Source organism: Botrytis porri (genome assembly GCF_014898465.1).
Source record: "Botrytis porri strain MUCL 3234 chromosome Unknown BPOR_009, whole genome shotgun sequence".
NCBI lineage: Eukaryota > Fungi > Ascomycota > Leotiomycetes > Helotiales > Sclerotiniaceae > Botrytis > Botrytis porri.
The window spans coordinates 1,181,240-1,193,640 of record NW_024066083.1 but is presented as its reverse complement, the minus strand read 5'-3'; the positions used below and the strand labels follow the sequence as shown (position 1 = coordinate 1,193,640).

Sequence of the window (12,401 nt, the reverse complement as noted above, 5' to 3'; positions counted from 1 at the left end):
CAAAGCCCAAAGAACACAAGCAGAGCTCTCACTGAATGTTCCTCATCTCATCTCATCCCTTCTATCTCTTATACCCAGTTGGTAGATATAGCTCCTGAATTCTTTTCCAAATACCTATCAAACTATTATTATACCGTAGTTAGTATACTCCATCGGATAATCGACGCATCTCTTGATTACTAGTAGGGGAATGAGATGAGATGAGATTATGCAATAGCTACCTACCTACCTTTCTACCACTCTCTTTATAGGAATTATTTTTTGGTGAGATTTATTGTTTTCGATTGTATGTGTGATGTACTTTATTTTTTTGTATTTTATACTTCATAATCTACTAAAGCCTTCGAATTCCTCTTCTCTCCAAGAGAAAACCCTTCACCGTCATGATCCTTCAAAAATCACCTCTCTCTTCAATAAAACCTATACGAGATTCTTAGTTTATGTAAAACGTAAATCTTACCTATCTATCTCACACACACACACACTCTCTCTCTCCCCATCTACCTCAATCATCCCATTTCCGTCCCACTCCTATCCCACACTTCCCCCTAACCTAAGTATCAAGTATCCATATAGAGAAACCCACATCATATATAGCTACAAATCATAAACGCATACCTACCCTTGAGTTTAATCGCATTCTCCAGAGTCGATCGCGTGATTATAAAGGGGACGGTGGAGATGAAGACGAATATAAACGAGTATCTCTATAATCTCTCTTAAGTTTAATTTTGATGATCTATAGGAGGGGTATTGATTTGTGGAAGTCTCGTACTTCTATTCTGTTGGGATATGGATCACGTGACTACGCTAGCGTTAACGCTACCGTCTTCCGACACTATAGTAATACGTTTCGTAGCCCTAGCTTTTAGAACCTCAAGCAATATAACAACAGTGTGAACCATAGTACTATATTGACTTCACCATCCCCATGGTGATACCAACATATTCCTTTCCGTTCTCTTCCTGATTCATGCGTAGAGGGTTAGATGGAGAGGGGGGCGGAGAGGGAGAGGGAGGGAAAGAGGAAAGAGAGAAAGAGGAAAGAGAGAAGGAGGGAAAGAGGAAAGAAACGAAAGAAAGGATGAAGGATGAAAGGAAGTGAAGGAACAAAATACGATACAACAAAATAAACATAAAACGCAGCACAGCATAATCACTCCTCCCTACCCAACAAAAAAAATCAAAAAAATCAATCACTCTACCAAGGTGAAGTATCTAAACATGATATCTACAATACCAGTACGAGTTTTCGAGCCTATTAATAGATAAACAAATCACAACTCCACAACTTCACAAGAAACATATTATGTTGAGCATGGTGAGAGGAAGATTATACTTTAAGATCGAGATCGAGGTTGAGATTATTCTTAATCACAATCAAACCGGAGAGTTATTTGAGTTTCAGAGGGTTTATATATTCTATTTTTATTCTCTTTTGTAAAGTTGGAGTTGGAGATGGAGATAAAAGTAGAGTTGAACTTTGAATCGAAAAGTAGAGTCGGAGTGAGAGATTGGAGATGGAAATTGGAGATTAGAAATTGAAAGGAGTACTTGCACTACATTTCATTACAATTGAAACCCCCCCAAAAGGGAGTTCTGGATTTTGATATAGGTGGAAAGTAGATGGATGGATGGATGGATAAATAAATAAATGTATAATACTATTAATATATAGGTGTGCTTTACTCATATGCAAATTTCTACTCACTTCGCATTCATCTATCATTCTATCAATCTATTCATTCATCACATCCATCCACTCACTCATTTTCCCCAAAATCAAAAAATCTCACGATTTCTCATCTCAAACTCAGACTTAGAGCTCAAGAGTTTTACCTCTTCCAAAGTATGAAAAGAGATCTACATATTGAAAAGGAATTGTGAGGGTTTGAGAGCAGAGAAAGTTATACGCTTCATTTTCTACTTGAAAAAATCTTGACACTCTTTGAATCAATTTTTGCTCGATTCGCAACCTCCAAAAAGAAAAAGAAAAAAAGAAAAAAGTCTAGAAAATTGATGTAAGCTCCCCCCTGGACTTGGAAGAGGCTTGTGTGGTGTCAGCAGAAAACACCTGTAAAGCTACATAGGGATATGTTTTACTGTATATGGTAGAAGCGAGGACAAAGAGGAAGAGGGGAAGATGAGTATAGAAAGTAGAAAGGGAAGAGAAGGGAAGGGCAAGAAAAAGGGAAAACGTGAGCGTATATTAGTATTGAGAAAAAATAAAAAAATAAACCAAGACTAAACATACCTACCACTATATAAACAGTCAATAGCATCGATCGAATCGTGCTTACTGAACCTGTATTCTGCAATAGAATCAATAAAAATATCAATCATTCTTTCCCTAAGCGGAACATTGATGTATAAGTACGAAAAATATCCATACTCCCCAGATTCCTTTTCCAACATCAAACATTCAATCCATACTTACCCCTTGTTACAAAAGATATAATTACGGATCTACTATCAATCTATTACCTTTCTGCTAGTCCTCATAACTCGTACATCTTTTGTTGAAAAAGAATCCATCAACACCAGCGAAATTGAAAAAGTCATGTCGACGTACTCATCAAGCGAAGCGGATGATTCGCAACCTCCCAGCCCCGTGTATTCCCTTGCGCTATCGTTCTATGAGAATAATGTGCCGAAATATGATGATTCCGACGGATATGATGGAGATGATGAAGACACAGGAATAATAAGAGCGTATGTGAAGAAGAAAGATATACCTGAAGCGAAGATGAAAAAGAAGGTACAGAAGGATTTACGAAGAAGAAGGGAATTAGAAGAAGCATTAGAATGCCAGTCGATGTCGATTGATACCATGGTAGAGGAAGGATCAGCAGAGAATCAAGAACCGCTGGATCAAAACTCTCCAAATCGAGCGAATAGTGATCGCACGGAACAGTGTCAGGTGACTCATGATGGAGTGGCAGTAAAAGCAGATCGACGCCGGAGTAGTGTGGTCAATGGGATATTAATACTTACCTCATCGCCCGATGAAGCCAATCTTAATAGGACAATGATTGAACAAGTGAATGATCAGGTACTTCTAGGGCAAATGAAGAAGGAGCACCAAGACCAATCTTCATTACCAGATTGGAGAATACCACAAGGAAGCGGTGGCTCTGAAGCCGCTCAATTTGCCTCGGAAACGGGCGAATATGAAATAGTCTCGAACTCGGCCTCTTCAAGGGATGGATTTGAATACACTCCGAGATCGGCGCCTATAGCAATCCCAAGACCGGCACATTTTCCATGGCGAGTTCCTCGATCAATTCTACACCATGGTGATGTAGAATCGGTAAGAACAAGGCATAGATGGGGCAAAGCCAAGTCACGCACCAATAGAACAAGTCCGGAGTAACCGTCATGGGTTGAAACTTCGTCGTTTGGTCATAAGTTGGAGCCAAAACCAACTCCGTGTATTATGACCGAAGGACTAGGAGCGACAAAGACATTGTACGACAAGCTGGAAGATATGTCTTTGAAACGGAGGAAGACTTAAAAAGGTATAAAAACCTGATGGATGAGACAGAGGGTGATATAGAGAAGAATTGAGCAAGGGAGATGAGAATACTTTAGGAGTATAAAGCAAGCGAAATGGATACATTTATAATGCATTGAATGTCAGCGAAACATTGGTAGACTTTTAGCTCTATGATAATGTACTTACTTCTCGCAGATTTCACTGTAAGCCCTTGAAATAAGTATTGAACTCTACCCGGATGCCTGTGACGCTTTCCATTGAAAGTAGCTGCCAGTTGGATTGGAGTTTAGAATTTTAGAAATCATGATCAATACATTTCCCGAGGCTCGTTTGAAATTTTGACTGGCACCGTATTTCCGATGATTGCATACCCTGACCTAGTCAAGTGATGGGAGAAGAATAAGATGGCGAAGTAGAAGACGGCCTGCAAAGCTCGAGTATCAATTTTCAGTCATGATCCAAGTACAACATACCACTAAGTGTGCTCTAAGATCCGAGTATCCCGGATTGAATAATAGGATTTCTAATGTTCACAACCTTCATGATGAAAATGGTTACCGCCGCCCAACAGTAAGTCCTCTCTAGAGACCCATCGTAGCCATCATCGGGATAACCGGGTGTATCTTCTTCCAAGCTACATAGCCGAGTCGCTTGATTGCGTTGGTCCGCAAAATCGGAAGATGCAGGTCACAATCGAATACTGGGTTGCCATGTATCAATTTGGATGCAGATACAGTTGCAATAAGAGTCGGGCCCCATTGTATGTGTGCACCAATTCCGAAGATTAGCCATGTTCCCACGGGGAGCGGGGGAGAAAATCTGGAGGTTTCCAGTTTATTGGTAAAGAATACTACAGTTGGTTGTTCGGGAAGCCTTCTTATTCGAGAACTCCGATGCTTGCCATGGCCCATGGGGAAAAAATGATGGAGAAGAGGAGAAGGGGAGAAAGTTTTTCAAAGTAATCGGTCCGATGAGATATATAGTGGTATAATTTGAAAAGCTGGTAAGGATAGGAAGTAGCGTAAAGTCCCAAGGAATTATGAACGGCGGGGTCGGATATCGGTGTAGATGATTGCGAGGCTTCCAAACCTATACTGCGTCAGGACTTTCTAGTGTGATTAGTGTTTGACACACGGCTCGATCCATGATTTTGTGGCTGGACAGGTTCGGGGAAAGCTTGGAAAGCTTGGAAAGCTTGGCTCGAGATGGGATGGCGAAGAACGAGAAAGAAAATGACAGGAAGGCGGGGCGGAAATATCGTTTCTAGACTCTGAGTGGGCATGTGAGATATGCCCAACGGAAGTGCCCTTCTTGGATGGAATGTATACTCGGTAGTAGATTCGTCGAGCTTTGCGAGTGAGTTGTTTGTCTTGCGGAGGGTTTTGAATGATGAAAATGGGGGTGAACCGATAATCAACCGCAAGATTCTAGAACTTCTTTAAGTGCCCCTGTTGATCTGACTGGGAGTCGGTTGGAAATTGTGATGTTATGATGATGGTGATGATGATGGTGATGATGGTGATGATGATTAGAAATTCTCATCATCTCGCTCACTCTGTCTTTCCACTCAACAGACGCACCCAACGATCTTCCTTGTATGGCACATCATCGCATCTTCTGTATTATTTATTCATTCATTCAAACCACATTTAACAGTTACTATCCAGTATACGACGGAGTCACCCCTCGTGCAGGCCAAGGCTTTCTCCTCCAAAGTCTTTCTCCTAAGATTAGTAGGAAAAGACATTTTTTAAAAAAAAAAAAAAAATGCAAAGTCAATGTGCATTTAGAAGTGGAGTATTCATGATTCGATCATCACTTGACAGGCAAAATAATAATAAATCCACTTACGATACCAAGAGAGTGTGTCACTGTCACTGTGTGTTGTGTCTAATCCATTCCCCGCCTTTTCCCCCACCTTCCGAGGAACATCCGACTTTGGGTCTCTGGATGTGTGGGTCCACCATACACATTTTCTTTTGAAGTTTGTGGGGTTTGCGGAGGTCAACATGCATGGCGAGGGAGGTACATACAGCTGCAGGATTAAGAATGGAATTGATTGATGAAGATGAAGATGGGGAAGAAGATGGGGAAGATTGAATGTGATTTTGATAGAGTGTGATTTATGATTTATGATTTATGATTTTACAGACTAATGGAGTGTGTGTGATTGATCAAATTGAATAGGACTTGGGCTATGAGACGCATGGATAGGGAAAAGAGACTTTTCGAGAGGGAACGAGAGTGTGCGAGAGACACATAATGTGATTGAGCCTTGAGGATAAAGACATCCCAGCGATCAATATCTGAAAGTTCACCGTTTATCTAGGTATAGGCGGATAGAAATTGCCGGGTAAGCTAAGCTCTTGGAAGTTCAGTCTTCTCTTGGCCCATGAATCTCTAATCATCCTTCATCCATGCTGCCTGTCATCTTATCATCATCATCATCATCATCATCGTTGATGCATGTCAGCTTGGAAATGACGTTTATTTGTTTGTTTCCGTATGATTCTCCGCTGGGGTTTTCAATAGCACAAACAACAATGTCAATGACAACAACAATAACAACAACAACAACACCAATAATCGAGATGTGATACTATGAGAGAGTCCAAATGGTATTGACAGTCTAAGGAAACCTGGGTCTCGAAGCATTCCACTACGACATAGAATTTTATATAATGTGCACACGTACACACTCGGTACTGGCTAGGTAATCAGCTCGTACATATTGACCCCAACATGTCACTCGAAATGTCGAGGTGCTCAGGAACTTTATTCCTATGAAGATCTTTCGCCTCTTTCATCCAGCTAATCTCATTCGGAGAGTAAAACTTCATGTACGTCGTCTGATAGTCTACCACTCGAGCCACTATGCTAATAAGTTCGACAAGGGAGCTAACCTTTTAGACTTTGCTTTGCCGATATACTGGGGAAGCTCAATGATTCTGTTGCGAGATCTACTAACTAATAAGTATTCAGACTTATCGATATGTACCTAGTATGTATGGTCTCGCCCTCACTCCGTACGTATGAGACCCCATTTTTGCATTATCAATCAATGGGGACATGTAGACTCCATACACACACATACCTCCCAGCCTTATTAGCTACCCTTGGGATATAAAGTATCTTGCTATCCCACCATCTTCCGTTTTCTCCTAAGAGCAGTACAGTCAATCTTCTCAAGTCATTTGAGATTGTACCTTCTTTTCCCTCATTTACATTAATTTCCTCCAATCACCACTCAATTGGTGGTGGCACTTTCCTCAAAATGAGATATTCACTCGTGGTTGCTGGGTTACTGGCTGCAGCCTCTCCCAGTCAACAAGAAAGTACTTCGCATCGCGGTACCAAACAATCCCGTCAAGTTTGTACTCCCGTCCCCTTTACCCATCTATCTACCCTTTCTTCCACAAACCAATATTTCTCTCCATGCAAGGAATGCCAAATCACTCGTTCTTTTGGATTCCCGCTCTTCATGATTACAATCATTTTATAATCTCCAACCACATCATCAAATCTTCACCATGAAGAGTTTATTAGATCTCGTTCTTGTTCTGTCGGGTATCATCACAGGAGATAGAAAATTGCTAACTCTTGGTACAAAGTCGTCGAATTCTACATATCCCGGTGCCGTCGATGCTGCGACGGACTCTGGTGCTGTATTCGGTCAAACCAGTGACCCTTTTTATCCCTCACCATGGATGAACCCAAACACTGGCGGCTGGGAAGAAGCTTATGTCAAGGCAAAGGATTTTGTTTCCCAGCTCACGCTGTTGGAAAAGGTTAATCTGACGACTGGTGTTGGGTAAGCCTCGTCGCCTTTGACACTAGTGAATTTATAACTAATGATCATTCAGATGGGAAGGTGAACAATGTGTTGGTCAAGCAGGATCAGTTCCTCGTCTCGGTCTCCGATCGATGTGTATGCAAGATTCTCCAGTGGGTGTTCGTGATACCGATTTCAACTCGGTATTCTCGAGTGGCCAGTCTGTTGCAGCTACTTTTGATCGTGGTTTGATGTATGCTCGAGGCTATGCTATGGGTAAGTGTCAATTTATTCCGACTGGTTCCTACATCTCTGACTAAACATTTCCACAGGCCAAGAACATAAAGCAAAGGGTGTCACTGTGCAACTCGGTCCAGTTGCTGGTCCTCTCGGCCGCGCTCCACAAGGTGGACGTAACTGGGAAGGATTTAGTCCAGATCCTGTCTTGACAGGTATTGGAATCGCTGAAACCATCAAAGGTATTCAAGATGCCGGTATCATTGCTTGTGCTAAGCATTTCATCGGTAACGAACAGGTATGTACTTTATTACTTTCCAAGTATAAACAAACGGGATACTTTTAGTTCCCTCATAATCCATCCCTACTTCGGTAACTTACAAACATTCAGGAACATTTCCGTCAGTCTGGTGAATCACAAGGCTTCGGCTTTAACATTACCGAATCCAGTTCATCCAACATTGACGATGTAACCATGCACGAAACATACCTCTGGCCATTCGCAGACGCAGTTCGCGCTGGTGTTGGTTCCATTATGTGTTCTTACAATCAAGTCAACAACTCCTATGCTTGTCAAAACTCCAAGATGCTCAACAACTTGCTAAAGGATGAGCTCGGATTCCAAGGTTTCGTCATGACTGATTGGCAAGCTCAACACACTGGAGCAGCTTCCGCTGTAGCTGGATTGGATATGACCATGCCTGGTGATACCCTCTTCAAGAGTGGAGAAAGTTTCTGGGGAACCAATCTCACATTAGCAGTCATCAACGGAACCGTTCCAGAATGGAGAATTGACGACATGGCAATGAGAATTATGGCTGCTTACTTCAAAGTTGGTTTAACACTTGACGAGCCAGAAATCAACTTCTCTTCATGGACTCTCGATACATACGGACCACTCCACTACGCAGCTGGAAAGGATGTTCAAAAAATTAACTGGCACGTCGATGTTAGAGGTGACCATGCAAAGTTGATCAGAGATATTGGGGCTCGATCAACAGTGCTCTTGAAGAACACCAACAACGCACTTCCTCTGTCAAAGCCTAAATTCCTGGCTGTCATCGGAGAGGATGCTGGTCCAAGCCCTTACGGACCTAACGGATGCCCTGACAGAGGTTGTGATAGCGGCACTCTTGGCATGGCTTGGGGTTCTGGTTCTGCCAATTTCCCTTATCTTGTCACTCCAGATACTGCTCTTCAAAACCAAGCCATTGCTGATGGCACTGTTTACCAGAGCATCTTGGATAATTATGCTGCAACCAAAATTGAAGTACTTGTTAGTCAAGAAGTCACCGCGATTGTTTTCGTCAATGCCAACTCCGGAGAAGGATACATCGGTGTTGACGGAAACATTGGTGATCGCAACAACCTTACTCTTTGGAAATCTGGTGATGCATTGATTAAAAACGTCTCTGCCCTTTGCAACAACACTATCGTCGTTATCCACTCCACCGGACCTACTTTAGTTGGTGATTGGTATGACAACGAGAACATCACTGCAATCTTGTGGGCTGGTGTACCAGGACAAGAAAGTGGAAACAGTATCACCGATGTTCTATATGGAAAGGTTAATCCTGCTGCCCGTACACCATTCACATGGGGACCAACCAGAGAAAGTTATGGTACTGATATTCTCTACGAGCCAAACAACGGCGAGGCTGCACCACAACTCGACTTCACGGAAGGAAACTTCATTGATTATCGTGCTTTTGATGCTCAAGGTATCGAACCAATCTATGAGTTTGGTTTTGGTCTCTCATACACCACATTCAACTACTCTGGCCTTACTGTCACCAAGAATGCCAATGCAAGCAGCACATATACTCCATCATCTGGATTGACTCAAGCTGCTCCATCTTTCGGAAACTTCTCTACAGACCTCAATGATTACATCTTCCCCAATGGTTCATTCCCATATGTCTATCAATACATTTACCCATACCTCAACACTAGCGATGCCGCCGCCGCATCCGCGGATCCAAAGTATGGCCAAAATGCCTCGGAATTCCTCCCACCAAAGGCACTTGATGGATCTGCTCAACCTATCCTCGCAGCAGGTGGTGCACCAGGAGGAAATCCAGCACTCTACGATGTTCTCTACACCGTTACTGCACAAATTCAAAACTCCGGTGAAGTCGATGGTGAAGAAGTTCCTCAACTATACGTCAAACTCGGTGGACCAAATGATCCTCTCATCGTATTGAGAGGGTTTGAGAGACTTTCCATCCCAGCAGGAAACACTGATACTTTCACTGCTAATTTGACTAGAAGAGACTTGAGCAACTGGGATACCGTCGCGCAAAACTGGTTTATTAGTAACTACACCAAGACAGTTTATGTTGGTTCCAGTTCCAGAAACTTACCATTAAGTCAAGATTTGGCTTAGGTGAATGAATAGGATGGATGGAGTGGATCATGATGAATCAGATATAATACATAATGACGGGGTGTGGAAATGAATGACAGCATGGCATTTGAGTATGGCTACGTGCATATTTTATGAAGTTATGAGATGATACGTATGATATTGAAATATATTTTGAGTATGTTGAGTGATTTTATGAAGGTGATGATGTGATTCATCAGCATATGGGCTATGTCACTATATAGAGCACTTCAAAAATGTATTAAATTAAGACTTTTGAAAATCGAATGTTAAAAACTAATTATTATTTTCGAGAAGAAAAAATTATAATAAATAATAATAAACCAATGATATTTCAAAAAATCTGTGTCTAAAATAACGTTAAAGATTCTTATTGTATTTGAAAAAAGTAGATTTTGTTATAGATTTTATTACAAAAAAAGCTCTATAATAAGTATTAGTGATTTATCAAATTTTTCTATTAAAGGATTAGATTTTTTACAGAATATTTCAACAATTGAATTTTAAAATTTAAACTTTTGAAAAATTCTATGAATAAATAAAGCATCTATATAATTATATATAAAATGAAGTTATTCATATAGTAATATAGTCTATATATTAATGAATCATATTAATGGAAATTATATATTAATGATGAAGATTAATACAGTCATCTAGGTGTTGATTTGCTTTGATATAGGTGGACGTAAAAAATAGCTGTTTTGTTTATCTGATAGATGATATAGATGAGTTGAGTTGAATTAAAAGAATAGTTGTAAATGAATAATATATAGTATGATAATATATGAATTTTTTATGGTTGGTTGGAGTAATTGTAAAAGATAGGTACATGAGTACCTCGTTAAACTCGAGATGTGGAATGTGAATCTTTTGATATAGTATCTCTTTGTGTATATATGTATGTTTAGTATTTCTTCTTAAATATTTGAAGAAGGATTTGAGAGTTTGGTCTTATGAAAGGTAATGGTGTTGTGGAGAGAGGGAGATGGAGATGGGGGGATGAGTAGAGAAGGAAAGAAATAGTTTGATACATTGATTTTTTTTGTGAATAAAGAGGGAGAGGGAGAGGGAGAGGGAGAGGGAGAGGGAGAGGGAGAGGAAAGGGAAAAGGGGTTGGAGTTATCAGATTTAGGATAAAGGATATATAGCTTTGTATAGTTGGGTACTTGGGTATGGTTTATTTAGTAATTTGAATTTTGAATTTTGAATTTTGAATTTCAAGTGTTTTTGGAGAGGAAGGGAAGGAAAGAGGAGGGAGGGCAGGTGTGGATTTCGAGGGTGTAGGTGTAGATTTGGGATTTGGATTTGGATTTGGGTTTGGGTTTGGGTTTTGTGAACTCTGTGAGTTTTATTTGTTGTATTCCTTATGAGATATGGTTCTTATTTTACTAGCTTGAGTTTGATTATTGGTGAGGAGTAGAGTGAGATTAAGGATTGATTGGTTGATGGTTTTGTCTTTGTATTTGATTTTTGGGGGAGAGGAAGGGCGATGGAGAGGAGGGAGAAAAGTGTAGAAGAGATTGGTATGAATGAAATGAGAGGGAATGAGAAGGAATGAAATGAAATAGGATTTGGGACTCGAATATTTCTATGTTATGGACCTCTTCTAATTTTAGTTTTGTGGGTCTTATGTTTAGTTTAGGTTTGTTTTCGAGGAACAGAAGGGGGAGGAGGAGGGAAAAGGAGAGGGAGGGAAATTCATATATATGAGTGTGGAATTGTGGGAGTGTGGGATTTGTTTATGGGGGATGGAGGAAGGGATTGGAGGAAGGGATTGGGGAAAAGGACTATGGAGAGGGATTAGGAAGAGGGATTGGGGCGATGGCCATGAGAGAGCTGTCATGTTTATACTATGCTATGCTTGTGCAGTGATAGAGGAAATGGAGAGGGGGGGTTCTTAGAGGTCCGGAATATGGAGAAGAGGGAGATAGGGAGAGGAGCTGGAAATGTAGAGATAGTCGGTTAATTGGATGAGTGGAGATATTGTATGGAGGGTCTAGAGTAGAGAGTTTATGAGAAAGAGAAACATATCGAAGTTATAATAGAAACAAAGTTCAGTACCCCACTTTTCGGCCACCTCATAAAATATATATATACAATTTTTAAACTTCAATAATTCAATAACTATCCAACTACAATACAATCTTCTATAGCATCAGTTTCATATATATTATTAAAGTCCACTCTATCAATTTCATGATCACCAGCTTCGATTTGAGCCTGGTATATAGTCTTAATTCTAGAAAACTTCGAATTTGAACTAATATTAACCTTCCTCTTTTTTTTTAGGTATAATATATTCTAATTTGTATTCTAATTCCTTTATTCAATACTTAGACTTTATAATTTCATAATCCTTAATATCAAATACTTTTTGAATCTTTCAAAAGAATAATCGACAAGCATATAAGTCTATTTATTTTTCAGATTCTAATATTAATATATATTTTTGTAGATCATTTACTTTTTATAATATTTTTCATCAAATTAAAGATGAATTTATATTC

General features: G+C 40.2%; 2 protein-coding genes across 2 annotated transcripts; both read left to right on the top strand.

Annotated features, from left to right (window-relative positions):
- Positions 1–2,560: 2,560 nt before the first annotated feature.
- On the top strand, positions 2,561–3,373 carry EAF01_007168 (uncharacterized protein; the record flags this gene model as incomplete). The annotated part of the gene is made up of 1 exon (XM_038915423.1): positions 2,561–3,373. The coding sequence occupies one exon, from the start codon at positions 2,561–2,563 to the stop codon at positions 3,371–3,373; it is 813 nt and encodes a 270-aa protein (XP_038769061.1).
- A 3,397-nt stretch (positions 3,374–6,770) lies between these two features.
- EAF01_007167 (uncharacterized protein) lies at positions 6,771–9,891 on the top strand (the record flags this gene model as incomplete). Its single annotated transcript, XM_038915422.1, has 5 exons — positions 6,771–6,866; positions 7,108–7,307; positions 7,360–7,544; positions 7,601–7,803; positions 7,897–9,891. 5 exons carry the CDS (start codon positions 6,771–6,773, stop codon positions 9,889–9,891), a joined length of 2,679 nt encoding a protein of 892 aa, XP_038769060.1.
- Between the last annotated feature and the right edge of the window lie 2,510 nt (positions 9,892–12,401).